The 15,967-nt window shown below is 33.1% G+C and overlaps 2 protein-coding genes across 2 annotated transcripts; one reads left to right on the forward strand and one right to left on the reverse strand.

Annotated features, from left to right (window-relative positions):
* Nucleotides 1–1,522: 1,522 nt before the first annotated feature.
* LOC115444741 lies at nucleotides 1,523–11,687 on the forward strand. The gene is made up of 8 exons (XM_030170643.2): nucleotides 1,523–1,682; nucleotides 2,451–2,591; nucleotides 5,328–5,438; nucleotides 5,544–5,677; nucleotides 5,943–6,111; nucleotides 6,334–6,782; nucleotides 6,863–7,087; nucleotides 7,165–11,687. The coding sequence occupies exons 1-8, from the start codon at nucleotides 1,577–1,579 to the stop codon at nucleotides 9,706–9,708; spliced, it is 3,879 nt and encodes a 1,292-aa protein (XP_030026503.1). The 5' UTR covers nucleotides 1,523–1,576; the 3' UTR covers nucleotides 9,709–11,687.
* On the reverse strand, nucleotides 6,306–15,247 carry LOC115444742. Its single transcript, XM_030170645.2, has 6 exons — nucleotides 14,451–15,247; nucleotides 14,090–14,187; nucleotides 13,544–13,866; nucleotides 12,707–12,965; nucleotides 12,060–12,492; nucleotides 6,306–6,539 (listed from the first exon to the last, which is right to left on the reverse strand). Exons 1-5 carry the CDS (start codon nucleotides 15,084–15,086, stop codon nucleotides 12,081–12,083), a joined length of 1,728 nt encoding a protein of 575 aa, XP_030026505.1. The 5' UTR covers nucleotides 15,087–15,247; the 3' UTR covers nucleotides 6,306–6,539; nucleotides 12,060–12,080.
* Between the last annotated feature and the right edge of the window lie 720 nt (nucleotides 15,248–15,967).

The raw sequence follows: 15,967 nt of genomic DNA on the forward strand, positions 1-15,967 counted from the left end.
GGTTTTATAAGTGCGATTTTTCGTGCTACAGTTAGACAAACAACTGTCCAGACGTGGAAACGTGGAATAACGCCAAACATAAACGACTCGTGCTCGCACTTACGTGGAGTGGACAAACTGTAACAGATTCATGTAAAGTGTCCAGCGGTTTCTGTAATGTTTGATTTTACCTTGTGTTTTTTAGTAATACGTTAAGTGACACTTATCGTTTGCTCGGTTGTAGGTAAGAGCACTAGAGATAACTTTATGTGGATAGGTACGCATGTTTACCTACTTACTATTCAATCATGATTTGCGTTTTTTATGAAAGCGGTAACTGGGCTATTTTCGCATAGAACTTGACAAAAAAGTGTTTTCGGAAACATATCTGATGGATGTTAATCACAAATCGTAATGGAACCCTTTTCGAAACACGAATCTGCTACTCCACAGTGGTTGTACAAATTGCGCATCAGTTATTGAACTATAAACATTTTAAAAAGATATAAACAGTGCTAAAGAAATCTTGTGAACTAGATAAGTGAAATCTATCAAACAATGCTCTCGCATTTGCAATCATTTGCTTTCACTAAGCTCATATTATTTTATCTAGCGTTTTCTTTTTGTATCTTTGTAATACGATCTATGGTGTCATGCCTTGTCATGGGTACAATGACAATTGCTTGTAATTTTTATAAAATAATTGGGTAATATGTCACATGAAAATGCATACGTCGAGTTTGCTTATTTGCCACTGCGGTCGCATTTGCAATTGCCTTCAGAACTAAAACTTTGATAACATAGGTTTACTTACAAATCCGATCGTCAGAAAGTCATATAAATTACTAAGCCCCACTACGATTTAATTCTAAGAACTTCACAAATTCGTTGTATGAAATGGGGACGAGATCATCTGATGCAAAGTAAACAACCAAATCCCATAGAAATGAGTAATATTTTCTCTTTAACCCGCAGCAGATTACAGCGGCGTATTGAGGATAATTTTAAACTCTTACTGTGTTTTGTTACCTAGGGTTGCTTTGCTCACGTTTTATATTTCTAACACTACCTTTGTACCTTTTATTCGTTTATGTTAAATAAACACCTGCCATCTGAAGTAGGTAGCTGTCCAATATCTATTGATCTAGCGAAGCCAAAAACAATTCGCCCTGAATCTGAAGTTCATCAAGCAAATGGCTACCAAATAACTATGGAAAAGATAATCATGATGTTAAGAATGATTATCTCTTCACCACCCTAAGGTTGACTGTTAGAGAATGCCTATGGCATTAAGTCCGCCTGTATACCTTTGTATATGAAGTGCTAAATAAATAATTGGACTCGAAGGAATGAGCGGATTTTTTTTTTTTATATACGGCTCAGCAAAGTAACTCCACTACACCTGATGGTAAATGGAGTGGTGTCCAGAGTATTGACTGACGAGAGATATTTATCCATCACCAATGGATACAACGATATCAGCCTGTTCAAATTTTAGATATCACGGATAATTAAAACGTCTTTATCTTTGTTCTTCAGGTGCTAAGAGACATGAGGGAGGAGGGCGGGTGGAAGGACGCGGGCGGCGGGGGCTAGCATGGCCGCAGCGCTGCTGCTGCTGGCGACGGTGGCGTCGGCGGCGTCGGTCACCCGGCTCGGGGAGCTCGCACGACGGGACACCGGAGACATATTCACACTCGTTGGTAGGTTGAGTGCTGAGACCTAGAAAGGACGCGTCATACATCCTCATGTCACGTCATACATGTTGCCGCGAACAAACAATTGTTTTACTATTTTTCTATAAAGGTGTGAACGAGCATTTGCTCTTATACTTTGGCAGAAAGGAAATATCTTACCAGTCGCGTTCCTTTTATATTGGTTAAGGTTTAGTTCAATATTCTCGGTTTCACTAAATCACTGTCTTCTTTCTTTCTTGTGATCGTACTTAAAAGTACCTAACACGACAGTCATTAGATCAAAGTGCCATTAATAACGTTTAATTCTAAAGAACTAAGTTTTTAGCAAGTTGCTTGCTCCTGCACTAATGTGGAATAATTAACAGGAGTAACGCAGTTAAACTGATGGATTTTGATTTAGCCATTTGAATTCGATTAAACTTGACTTCAACAAATAAAATTCATGCCATACACCTGTTCGTATACAGTCGCTACAATGACTCTTACAAAAAAACGATTAGTTTTCTACTTTCAAATAACTTTTAATATGTTACGCCAAAATCTTCAACCATACTTACACATTTCACAAGTGTTGTAAAATAACCGTTCAATCGATGACTTAACAAAAACGCCTAATTTTAAACAAGAAGTGTAGTGTATAGATCTCTTTACTACGTGCGTCATATTTTGAGCAATGTAAACATTAGACGTCATCTGAAAATTAATTTCGACCCAATAAAATTCAAATACCTAGTCGAAAATACTATGATGAGCATCAATAAAATTGTGCTATAGGTGGCGAATGCAATGCCGCGCAATGCGCGGAGCACAGTGCTTGGATGGGCGAAAGTAGCACTAGCGGCTGCGCGTGCGCATGTCCGCAGCGCGCACCCCTCTTTAGAGAGGATCGGGAGCTGTGCGTCGACGACTTACCAGGTATGATGTTCTATAATATTATTAAATAAAATTTTATTTTTGTATTTTAACTGCAAAATATTTAATCGCAATATATTTCTTTCTTACTAAATAGTTCAACGCTTAAGGGAAACTGATAAGTACCACCTATTGCCATTAAAACCACTATTGATAATATTTTCGGAATGTAACTAATCAATAAAAGTAATTAATGCTGCTTGATGGCGCTCTTATCCGTTAGAATGCGGTATTAAGCAAGAGTATTAAAACCAACTTGACTCAGATTCCGAGAAAGTGTTAGAACTCCGTGTGGTAATTCAATTAATGATCCGGTGTATACTGTAAGACTGTAAATATAAATTTAGGGGGTAGTTCGGTATATCGGTACTCGTATATGGATCGGTGAATCAAGGACAACCAACAGTTTTAAGATATACTTAGTATTTTTAAAAGCCAATTAAAGTCGCATTTCTTACAAAATGTATAGAGAATGATTTTTGCAATTTCTCACCCTAAAATAGTCAAACCTTTATGGACCACATCGTTTTTTGATCCTTATAAGAAACAGGATCGTTTGATATCAAAAAAGTATATTTTTACATATTTTTCAAAATCTATTAATGCTGACCATAATTTCTTCAAAAATTGACAGTTAGAGCAGGCCTTTGCCACGAGGCACACCGAAATTTGAGACATACTTTAATAATAATTCTTATTGAATATTGTTTTGCTGTTTAGTTTTTCAGAAATAAAAAGCTTTATTATTATTATTTTAAAGTAAACATTAATATTCTGGCACGTCGCAAAAGCATTATGCTGAGCTGGTCATCTATTTGCCACATCGCAGACGTGCAGCGCTGCTCTAATTAAAGGAGTTTTTCTTTTGAATATAAATATTATAAAAGCCACAATTTTGTTATATATTTCATACCCCTTATGTGACAATAAATCTTTTTCTTTCTTTCTTTTTTTGATAGAATAAGTAAAATTACGTTATCGATGTAAAATAATATGCCGTACAACCTTTCCACAAAATTAAATCTGCAACATAAAACGGTACATTTCAATTGCGTATGTTTACAATTATCTAAGTGTTTATTGTATACTTATATTGACGAGGAAATATATTCAAATCCTTGTAGTTTATACGATATTACTAGGATAAAGGCTAATACATGCTTGTATTATGAATATTTATTTTATTTATCCCTGTCTTATTTGCAATGGTTTTACGATTATCATTAACACACATAATAAACCAAATTAAGTGCTAATACCCTATATTGCTAAATGTAATTAATAAATTTATTTATTTACTAGCTTTTGCTAATAATAATGTAAATAGTAATAATTCGTGAATAATGTAAATTCGAGTAAAATTTGCAACATCGAAAATGCTAAATTCGGATATATTGTATATCGCATTGAATTTAAGTTCATATGCGATTTATTAAAATAAACGCCTTGAAACATAAAAAATTTATAAACATTTTACGATTCTCACTTTAATTTTGGCATTCGGCGAACTGGCTAATAAATTCCGAGTTATTAAATTGTTAGATATTAAAAACAAAAAACGTGAAATTCGATTTCAATATCACGGATACACATTTAACACTAACAAATTATTTTTACGCGATATATAATAACACAATAAATTTTTACGACTACTTTATACCAACTAGACGAAGTGTGGGAACTTGATCCATAAATAAAACAGTTAAAAATGTGTTGGAAAACAAATAGATCCGTATATCAATACTGATATTACACCTGCGAAATTAATTCGGTCTGAATTGATTTTGATGCAATTTGGTAAGTAATACTTTTGGATCATAATAAATGGCATGCCTACTTTTCCACATTTGTTACAAATCGAAATCCACTCAGGCCAATCGGCGAACAAGAACTAGCTTTTTAAAAGGTAGATTTTTTTAGCACAAAACAAACACACTTGCCTTTAGTCAGTAGGGTAGACAGAGATGTAACAATTAGGGCACCTGTTTTTTACCTTATGTGTTGTCTTGTGGTGTGATCGGGGGCGAACCTATGGAGATATCGAATACGTTCCAGAATCTGGCTAATACCAAGTTAAAAATCCCAATATCACTATTTACTACCCAACCCGGGATTCAAACCCCATCCCTCAGAGCTACACGCGCAACGCAACTACGCCACCAGGGTAGTTTTGTATCATCTTAGCAGTTTTAGTAATATATTATAAGAATGGTTACAAAATGCGAACTGTATTAAGATGATCTTCATTATCCTTCGACAAGTATTAGTTACTCTTATACAAAATGATTTGATAAGGGAAATCGATTCTTGATGTTATTGTAAGAGAGTTCTTATTAGCATTAAGAAGAACGAGCTAACGAATTAATACAAAAAATAAAATATTTACATAAAAACAGTAACTCGCGTGACAGAAAATTTAATCGGATGCAAAATATACATACTTAAACCAATAACAATTATACTGATACTGCAATTGGATTCGTAATCCCAATAATTTATATCGAACAACATTTGATATCTCGCTCAGCAGCACCGATGGGAATGGGCAATTTGCAGCTTATATATACTGTATTTTCTGTATACTGGGAAGCAGTAGCCTTAATATCTTTACAAATGAGACAGGTAAAGTGGCAAACTAGCCGGAAAGACATTAGTTTTAAGAAATTGACAAATATTTCCCTTTTACATCCTGACAAGTCTAATCAACTTACCATTTTTAAATTCATATTTCGTCCACAGAATGCGCATTAGCTACCTTCGGAACCGGCGCAGGCGTCCAGCGCATCCCGTTCGTGTATTTACCATTGAAAGGCCAAATCATTCATCCGTCCAAAGAGATCACGTTTCAAAGTAAGTGCCCGACCTTTTTCTCCACAAATAATTTAAATATCGAACGCAAAACAAAAATGCTTAAAAACTTTCATTTGTTTAAATATCATTTAATATTATTTTCAGATGTGAAAACTCCAATTTGCGCTGTGTCTGGCGCACAATTCCTCACACGTAAAGGATTCCTTGATTTAAGGAATACTCTTGATGCCGATGTGCCGTTCAATTTGTTTCGCGATGAAGGCCGAACGTTTCTACAGGTAAGTATTTTTTTTATTTATAACAACGGTACGAGATACCTCAGTGTTAAGTCACCATCGTGCATCAACAGTGGCAATTCATCAGAACAAGAGTTATTAAGCACTAAGCGACTAATTCTCATGTTGACCTGATATTCTTATATTACCACCTAAATTTAGACCAAATCAAATAATAATTTTAATTGTAATTACATATAATAAGTAATCAATTCGCCGTAATTCTAAGTTCGTTATCAAATTTGAAAATTTACTGTATGCTTTTCAGTGGAGCGGCGAGGACGACGTGCGCGCGCGCATGTCTGGGCGTGTGATGGTGGTGCGTTTGCTATGTCGTGACGTCTCTGCCCCTCCCTCTTCACCCTTAGACCTGCGAGGAGTGTTTACACCATGCGTAGCGTTCAGGGTGCAGGGCACACCGCCGATACCTTCATCCAGTGAGTTGAGTTCGCTGATGACCTTAGTCATGAAAAATGAAACGCCTTAGTATTCTACCATAGCAATGTTTTAAATCGATGTATTACGTCGTTTTTGGATCAGTTGACTCATTTTTGCTATATTAATTAAAATTATATAATAGATTTTTATTAGAATAAATATTAAGCCTAATAATATCAAATGACAGGCTGAATATAAAAATAAACTGTTTAATATTTCAGACGTAACAGAAGTCCAATTCGCGTCAAACGCACACAGGTCGGAGACGGCAACCGCATCAGGTCTCTCTGTGACGGAATATGTTGCCATCGGGATCAGCTCTCTACTGCTTGGCCTCATCTACGTTGCATCGGTCTTCCTCTTTCTACATTTACGAAAACGTAGAAAGGCAACGTCGGATGGAGGCAGTAGTAGGAAGTTACAAGGGCTGAAAAAAAGAGATGGATCTTTAATAACTGAAAGGGATATAGTGCGCGTCAATAACGAACGATTACAAATACTTCCGAACAATATGAGGCAAGACGATGGAATCATTAAGAGTAACCCATTACTGAATATTAGTAGACAGTATCACGAGTCTAAAAGTTATCCTAATGATTCTGGAAGCAATTTGTCTGATTCCGAAGACTTTGCTGACAGCAGCATTCGTAGTGACGAAAATTTATATAATGTATGTAAATTTGATACTTCTTTAGTATTTCCTTTAAAACCATTACGCGTATTATTATGTTAATGTTTTTTTTATTTTAGTGTCAAACGATATCGGCCATAATACATCAACATCGTGGCGAAATGAAAATGAAAAATGATAATGCAGAGCTGTCTCATCGTGATGAGTCTGGTATAGAACGCCTGCCCGACGAACATGTCTCAATAGTCGAGACGACGGATGACCGAGAGATTGCCAGACCGGTGGGCACTACACGTCGAAAATTATACTTCAATCCTGCTTATTTTGAACCTCAACTTATGGCGGTAAATCTCATAATAACTATTAAAATGCTTCCTTTAATATACAACGAATTTGTAACATTATGCTTATTCATTTCCAGGAGCCACCTGCTGCTGCACTAGAGTTCTTGGTAAAAATAAGAGAAGTTATAGCAATTGCAAAACACAAGATGGCTGCCAAACGATTCCAACCAGTCCTAAACGAAATTCCTGAAGAAGAAACTTTCTCCTCAAACGGAAATAGCTTGGACCTTTATCAACGTCTAGGAAGTCAAAGAAGCGAAAGTGTAGTAAGCCTTAAAAGAGAAAACAGTCGAAAAAAGAATTGCGTAGGTTGTCCTGGTTGTCAAACGGAAACAACAAATGACATGCAGAGTTTAGTAAAGCATAATATGCTAAGCTGCATGAATTGCATGAATAATAAAGGTGAAAAACAGAATAGTATAAGAAAATGGCTAGAAAACATTCCAACCACAAAACAAGCCTATAACGAATACATAAAAAATGGAAACCAGAATAACATAGCTAATGCTCTTCTACTCTTACCTGCAACTGAAAATAGAAGGCAAATAAGAAAACATAATAGTTTTTCAAGTCCTAACTCAATGCCTTTAACAGATGATTTTATGATTGCAAAAAAATCTGGATCAATGTCCGTAAGATCGGAACCACTTGTTCGCAATTATAATTTACCACTACCTGAATTAGATAATATAGATTTTCAGCATAATAATTATAATTATTATTGTCAAACTATCGGGCAAATTGATGATATTAGCCCCATAGGGCCAGGCGAATACCGTTCAGACAGTTTGAGATACGTAGAAAATAATCAACTGCGAAATAAATTAATGAGTAAAAAAAATTCATTACCCGATATGGTTAATGAGGCCATAGCTCTTGAACATTGTACTAAATCTTTTAACCAAAGCAGTTCAGATGAAGAAAGATTTCTTAACAGCAAAATTCCCACCTTATCTAATCAAAACCCATACACACGAATAAATTCTGAAAGTCCTTCTGGTAATGATTATGAAACTGATAGTCTCGAAAGAAATTCCAATAAAAAAGGTATATCTACTCCTACTGAGTACACTGAAATATCATCTTCCCAAGCTAGTCCAAGTCTAAGTAATGCGTTGCCGCTCGAAGAAGAACTTACGATGAGAAATGCAGTGTATAAAACTCATTCTAGCAGTAATAGTGCCACGCCTCCGCCACGAAAAAATACTAATTTAGAACTAAATCACTATGAGTCTATAAGGAAAACAGAAAATACCAGGCTCTCTCCAGAGGAACCATCTAAACAAGGCACCGATTATAGTTTAGTAAGTGAAGTTTACGTTAATAATAATTATAACTTCGGTAGCACTCCTACGTCGCCCAGTGGATCGGAATGTTCACTGGGAAGTAGGAAATTGAACACTAGTAATATTAACAACTTAGAAGAAAAACCAGGTTGTTTGACAATCGAAGTGAAAGATTCTCCAGAAAATTACATAAAAATTCATGAATCCGACGGATTCGAACCAGATACTTTAGACAGGAAACATCTGAAACACAAAGAACATTTTGAAAATATTCAATTTAGCAGAAAGGATTTAATAAAAAATTTGAACGACAATGACAGCCCACCACGCCAACGTATACAATTAAGAAGTAGTGGAACTTTTAAGAAGACTACCGACAAGGTGGAATATACGAATAAATTTCATAGTTTGAGAAGCGAATACGAGCAAAGAAAAAATATATACGATCGTCCAAAACTTTCACCAGCAGTGTTTAGTGGATCAAAGAGCCTTGAAAACAACACGGACGATACGTTAGACGAAACTTCAGAGTGGAATACGGACGAAGGGAGAATTTTAACGTTAGAATTAAGACATTCGAAAAGACAGCGTCAATGCACACCACCCACGATTAAGCAAGTTAATAGTTTAGTAAGACCTGACATTCTTCCACCGTTACCTCCCACTGAAGACGATCCAATTTATGAACACCCACGATTTCCTCCTAGAAGGGTTGATGATGACAGACTAAGTATAGAACCACATCAAAAAAAAGACAATGGCAGAAGTCTCAGTCCGAGGACCTTTATGAAGACTACTGTAGATGAAACTATTGTATGTGACGATTCAACAGTGACACCTGAGCCGTGTTATGGATCTTCCTGCAGTCCAATAAGAGCTTCTGCCCAATCGCAATCCTCGGAATATGAAAATGTGGATCCTGTTAACTTTGCAAAGAAAACAGGAGACCTATGCAGGAGTTTTAACAAGAGGCGGTCCGATAGAGGTGGTGGCAGAATAAATACTGACACGTTTGTTAAGGGTAGTAAGAGCGAAGGCAAATCAAGGTTCAGGCGAAAAAAGGGATCGACCGTACAGGACTCTGGGTACTTGAGCAGTGACTCTACTAGTTCTAGACAAATTCAAAGAAAGTTAGTCATAGCAAAAATTGTTAGTTGTAGTGAAAGTGACGATACAGAGAACGAAGCGAGAAGTGAATCCGGTGCCGAGAGTGTTGAAACGCATTCGGTGTTTTTCGGTGCTTATAGAAAAATACAAATGAGTGATGGAACCTCAAATGACAATAGTTCAAGGAACAGTAGTAGAAAACTCAAGTGTGCTAGTGGAAACTCATAGTGGTATCCTACTTAATTTTATTAGTGTGTTCTTTTATACTTACTATATTGTGCAATATTATTACTGAAACTAAATTTGTGCAATATGATGTGCAATAAATAAGTATGTTATTTAAGTTATTTTATAATTCTAATAGTAGTATAATTTGTAGATGGCAAAGAATATGCTCAATATATAATAGTTATTAAGTTTAATATAAATGGCCGGACGTGCAATGCAATCATAGTTTAAGTTATCCACAGATTTGCAATTAACAAATACTGATGTATCTAAATATTCCATAGGGTTAAAACGAATCTTGTTTATTAATTAAGGCGTTTATATTTGCTCTTCCTAGTGTGATTATAAAGACGATTTTAAAAATCAATTCGCAACAATATTTTTAAGAATATTTATCTGTCGACTAGTGTTCATAATATTGATGTTTATCGATAAATCTTTGTAAATATAAGTAAATTAATACAAATATTGCAATTAATTTATAGTTAAAATTTATTTACGGTTATTTTAAATAAGCGATCTGAATCTCTTTTTACGATCCATAGCGAAAATGGACCAATCAGAACAAAGTTTATTTTTTATATGTGCTTACAAATTACTTATCGTCGAGATCGGAGAGTAGATTGAGATTGAGATCGTTTACTGAAAACAGCCATTAATGTACAGATATATTAGATAAAAATGTACATAATCAAAGAGTCAGGCGGCAACTAGCTTCCTAGTACCTGACATATATTACTGGTGCTCCAGGGAGGATCCACACGCTCATTCTCTCAGTATGTCTAAGAGCACGGCTTTGGGGCATTAGAAGCTGGTTGGCAACAAACAATCCTTTTTAATAAAGTTGTTTACGCCGGTGTTAATAAACTATTTTGAATTTTGATATCTCTGAACCGATCTCGAAGTTCGACCAATAGGAATAACGTTCAAACGCGACGCTCACCTAATATTATTGGTTATTTTCGAGATCGATCTAGAGATAGTTATGAGGGTTGTTTGTTACCTAAAAAACATAAATTTTACATTCAGAATAATAAAAGAAAAAAATATTGACTTGAAATAATTCAATCCTTTAGATGCACTTCTTTCTAAAAGATTACGTAATTAAGGCATTGCAAACAGCACATATCAATTCACTTACATTACAATTCTATTAATAAGTAAATATTGACAAAATCGTGGGTCACCTTAGAACTTTATTTAATAAAATCGGATTGCTTGTTATCAACCGACAGAGATCTACTTTGGTTGTGGGCTTTCAGTGATTTTAAGACTTCTATACTATGTATACTATTGTACCTATGTAATTTTAGCAATAATTATTTAAGGCATAGCCTTTACACATTTAATGTGTTTTAGAAATGGAGCCTATTTAGATATTATGCATAGATAATATAAAATGTTATTTTAAAGTGTTATTTATTATCACATTAAAAAACATGTTTTCCATGAATTTATTTTTCACTTACATACCTATTTTTGTAATATAATTCTCATACTAAAATGTAATATAATTATTGTAGTAATTTTTTTTATTCAAACTGTTCAGAAATGGCTCCAATAGCTGATTAAATGGTGCTAAGAAACCGCAGAAAGGTAAATTCGGGTACTTTATAGTTTAAAGGAATCAATCGATTCTAAAGGTTAGATAATATAATGTAAACTTTGTATTAATTAGAATACGTCTTTGAATACTACAATAAATAATGCTCAAAATAATATAAATTAAGAAAATATAATGTACTTATTATAGGTTATTTTAATTCTAGATTTTTTTCGTTATGCCATTCTTTACAGCCAGTATTCAATGGCCTTTGTATATTTTGTTCTTAAATTATTTTATTACTTAATTTATACTATTTTGTATGGTTCGCGTGTTTTAATATAACGTGAAATATTTTATATTGTTCAGTTACTAAAACTTAATTAGTATTAGGATAATTTCAATCTTGAGAAATTTTAATACTGTTATAATAAAAATTGAAATAAAATTTATATTATTTATTATTTCTGTCATTTCGTCAAACAAGCATGATACCGCCTTTTACGATATAACGAATAAATTGCCCATTTTACTTTGTATCGATAAAAAGTGCAAGAGCAATAAACATCAAAGATGAAAATCTTATAAACTTTAAAGTTGGAATTATACATAAACATTTGTCTTACATGCTTAAATTCAATCAAAAATATTAACAAACTACATTTGCAATAACTTAGTATGATACATCATGGTTTAGAATGACCATACTATTATAATTGATACCCACTTTTCAGGTGACATCATGTATATATATGGTGTTACACAAAGTGTAAACAATTTTGAAACATAAGCCATAAGAAATACTTGCCATATTTGAAGACTTCAATGCTCATTCTATAATCATAGCTTCACTGTCATCCTCAACTGTACATTTCAAAAACTCGGTGACACCTTTATCAGCCTCTCTTAATATCTTTTGCCTAAAATCCAAATAATTCTCAACACCGTCAGCAAATAAATGTATTTCTCTCCCAATTTTACTCTGTACAGTTGTATTTTTACTTGAATTCATTTTAATCATCATTCTGTCCAAATATTCAAGTAGTGTTGATGTTCTATTTAAAATTGATCTGCCATATTCTCTATAATTTAGATGTGAATCTATGGTAGAAATGTCTTTGTTGAATGGTATAACCTCATCATTTATGTCTTTTATCTTGTAGTTTGGTGTTGTTATAACTATTTTAGCTGGTACTGCATCATGAATGAAGTGTATCAGTGATAAAATTTGAGATGGTAATCTGTGAAGAAAAAAAAATTCTTTATGATGAATGATACCTAATATTTCATTATTTAATTTTATTCAGAGAAACACTAGTTCACTACAACAACATGCAATAATAAGACAAATGAATATTATTATTATTATTTTTTTATTAATTAATAGCATTGCTACAAATCATAGTTTTTTTAATATTTTTTTTTAATATTCCTATAAAATTGTTTCATACACACCTTGTATAAACGGAGATATTATAATCATTTCTATGACTTTCTGTATCTAGATTCACAATCATGATACCATGCAATATGTGATATGATGACTGTCTATAAATAACAACATTATTCATATTAGGAACTCGTTCCATGTTAAGGTAAGTACAAAATATTTCTGGAATTTCAATATCCTTTTCACCATCCCTCTTTATATGTCTTAAATGAAGATCGATTTTTTCTGTTGTAGCCAATATGGCTAGTATTATATTTGGATCATCTGTAAAGAATAGATAGTTGGAGATGAAGGACATAATGGTAGTTATACTATGTATTATCATACTGAATAAAATTGTGCCAGGTCTTAGTCCAATATTAAAATTACTGGGTGGAGTTCCTACTATAAAGTGTGTGAAGACTGGGCGGTGATATAGGGTTCTTCTACTAAATATTGTTCCTGAGTCTGGAATTTGTTTCCGATATGGCAATAGGCATCACAACATAGGACAGAACACACAGGCGAAAAGTGGTGCTATGGTTGCACCTTTTCCTAAAAGTTTGAGGTTAAGGCATGAAGCGTGTGTGTACTTAAACTATGTAATAGTAATGCCATATAAAAATTAATCTTTTAAAAATTCTACTGCTTTGTAATAACTTTCTTTTGAAACATAGCATACAGAAATTATATTTAAAAATATGTAGTGAGTTCATTAACAATTTTCTATCTCTAGTTTGTTTGAGTTGAAATGTACAACCAAACTAATGAACAGTATAAAAATACAACAAAATATTTATATTGTCATTCTATAAAAATCTTGGAGCATAACATATTTTATATCCATCATAAAAAAATCATACCAACAGATTCTTTATTTAGTACATCAAATCCTTCTTTCAAAGTATCAAATGAAGATAAATTTATCCTTTCCAAAGGCAATAAAAACTCCTCCTTTTTCTTAAACATTACCACAGCTTCAAACATAACTTTACTGAAAACATTACACTTCAGTTCATTTAAATCAACTACAACTGTAATGGCAACTTTGTTGTTTGGTTGTAAATTGTGAACATCCTTTTCTTTGTAAAATGGTGGTTTATCATTTTTTTCAAATAGTTTTGTGGTGTATGTTACTACTGGCCTGGTTGTACCATGAAGTAATACTTGAATATCTTCTATCAATCTGGAAATACAAGAAACAAAACTTATATTAAGTTTAATTTTAAAATAAAAAAACACATCAATTTGGTTAAAGCATATTTTTTTATATCATATTTGAAATTACTTCTTAAATGGTTGATATGAGTTTAGCTGTAATTTTTTTTTCAGAAAGGTCGAAGTATTATTTTTCTATATTGTATTAGAAATAACTTTTTAAATGGTTTTACTAATTTCAAATAACTTACTGAACATCCTGATTTGTGATTTCAAATATAATAACAATCTTTCTATTGCACATTTTCACCCATGGCACCAATGTCTCTATCTTTAAGGCACTCGCTATCTGAAAAGATTTTTTCTCTTATCAATACCTAAATATTAAAATAAACATGGTATCCACTAATACATAATAAACATTTACATTATTACTTTGTGGAGTTAAGTTACATACAATTGATAATAGTTAAAGACTTTTGACATAATCTCTTACTATTCCAAACAAAATAAAAATAAATCAAACACTAAACTATGTCTTGTAAGCAATCTTCATAGAATGTACTATTCATTCAAAATAAATACCTTAAAAATATATGAAATGCTATTTACCTCTTTCAACCCATTTATAGACAGTGCTCCATCTGTACTATTTACCTGATACTTAGAAAACAAAGCCATCTGACGAAGATTAACTAACTTCTCATACATTTTTTCATTACATTTGACACTGTACTTGGCTTCTGTTAATTTCCTCAGCAACTCAGTCACAATTGGGGCGGTAACATCATCTTCATTGGTTATTTCTTCGACTGTTTCAAAATTATCGTCAAAAACCAATGGAACAGCGTCATCGTTTAAAAACACTTTTAAGCTTGCTCGACCATCACATAATGTATCTTCTATTTCATATCTATCTACATTGTTGATACGTTTATGTATCTTTAAGTTTTCTCCTCTCGATATTATCAAAAGTTGGTCCCCACCAAATATTAAATAGAAGGGGTCTGCTCTATCGTTTCTAAATAGGGTTATATCTGATACTTCCTGAATATCAAGGCGCAGGGATGAAACTAAATCTCTTTGAAAAAACTCTTTCACTTCCACTGATTTAGTACATACAGCAATATCTATAGGATTTCGATCACGAGGATGAGACTCAAAGAAAACAAAACAAGATATTTCGTTAATAACTGATGCCGGCACCAACTTTGTAATTTCTTGTCGAATGTTTTCAGTGATAGACATTTTTAAATGATAATTTATTCGTAAGTGACATTAATAATCACTAATATATTATTAAATAATTACAATTATGTATTCACAGTCTGCAAATACTCTAGAGTTTGAGAGATTTGTTTTTATTTTTGTGATTCGATTGTCCATGAACTGTTAACTGTCAACTATCTGTCAATATTAGCTGTCAAAATATATTTTTTTCTACAAGAAATCACAAGGACGACCATTGATTCTTTTCTTGATTTAGGACCATTCTGCCTAATTTTGTGATTGAATTTAATTGTTTTTTTTTTGTATAACATTTATTTTTCAAATTCAAAATTATACTACCTCTTCTTTAAAATATCAATTCAAAAAGTCAAGCTAATAACATAGTTTGTTTAGAAAGAGAACCGTCGTGGCCGAAAAGTGAACTAACTTTCGAATTTTACATATCAACCCTTCCCCGCCATTTGGTAAATGTTAAACTCATTTGTTATGTCGTATTGCTTTGTTATATATTATGATCTTGCGTGTTGTTTATAGGGATTCTTGTATAGAAACATACTAGAATTAAACAAAAGAGGTATCAAAAACGTCTAGCTAACGAGAAAACATCATTTACCTATTAACCAAGTACTATATATAAAAATCTGCTTTTATACTATAACGTAAATCAAATTATAATTTCATGAACATTAAGGATGTCTGGCAAGGGATTGCCACGATGTTAAGTGTCTGTCAATGAATAACGTGATTTTTAATAATATTCTGAAGGGAATACCAAAAAATCTCACTTTATTATTTCATGAAACTAGATCGGTATTTTGCACACCTTTAGTACCGTGTACCTGCCAAAGCCACAGTAGCCCAAAGTTCATAATGGCCCATCGTTCTTACCTGTGTTGGGA

This window comes from Manduca sexta, chromosome 16 (assembly GCF_014839805.1).
Source record: "Manduca sexta isolate Smith_Timp_Sample1 chromosome 16, JHU_Msex_v1.0, whole genome shotgun sequence".
In the NCBI taxonomy this organism is placed as follows: Eukaryota; Metazoa; Arthropoda; class Insecta; order Lepidoptera; family Sphingidae; genus Manduca; species Manduca sexta.

What these genes read in the sequence shown, in the direction of transcription:
- LOC115444741 (XM_030170643.2), top strand. Translation starts at nt 1,577, where the DNA reads ATGGCCGCAGCGCTGCTGCTGCTGGCGACGGTGGCGTCGGCGGCGTCG. An exon ending in AGACATATTCACACTCGTTG is followed by an intron (nt 1,683 to 2,450) that starts GTAGGTTGAGTG and finishes ATTGTGCTATAG; the next exon opens with GTGGCGAATGCAATGCCGCG. An exon ending in CAAAGAGATCACGTTTCAAA is followed by an intron (nt 5,439 to 5,543) that starts GTAAGTGCCCGA and finishes TATTATTTTCAG; the next exon opens with ATGTGAAAACTCCAATTTGC.
- LOC115444742 (XM_030170645.2), bottom strand. Translation starts at nt 15,086, where the DNA reads ATGTCTATCACTGAAAACATTCGACAAGAAATTACAAAGTTGGTGCCG. An exon ending in CTATAAATGGGTTGAAAGAG is followed by an intron (nt 14,188 to 14,450) that starts GTAAATAGCATT and finishes AAATCTTTTCAG; the next exon opens with ATAGCGAGTGCCTTAAAGAT. An exon ending in ACTAAATAAAGAATCTGTTG is followed by an intron (nt 12,966 to 13,543) that starts GTATGATTTTTT and finishes TATTCTTTACAG; the next exon opens with ATGATCCAAATATAATACTA.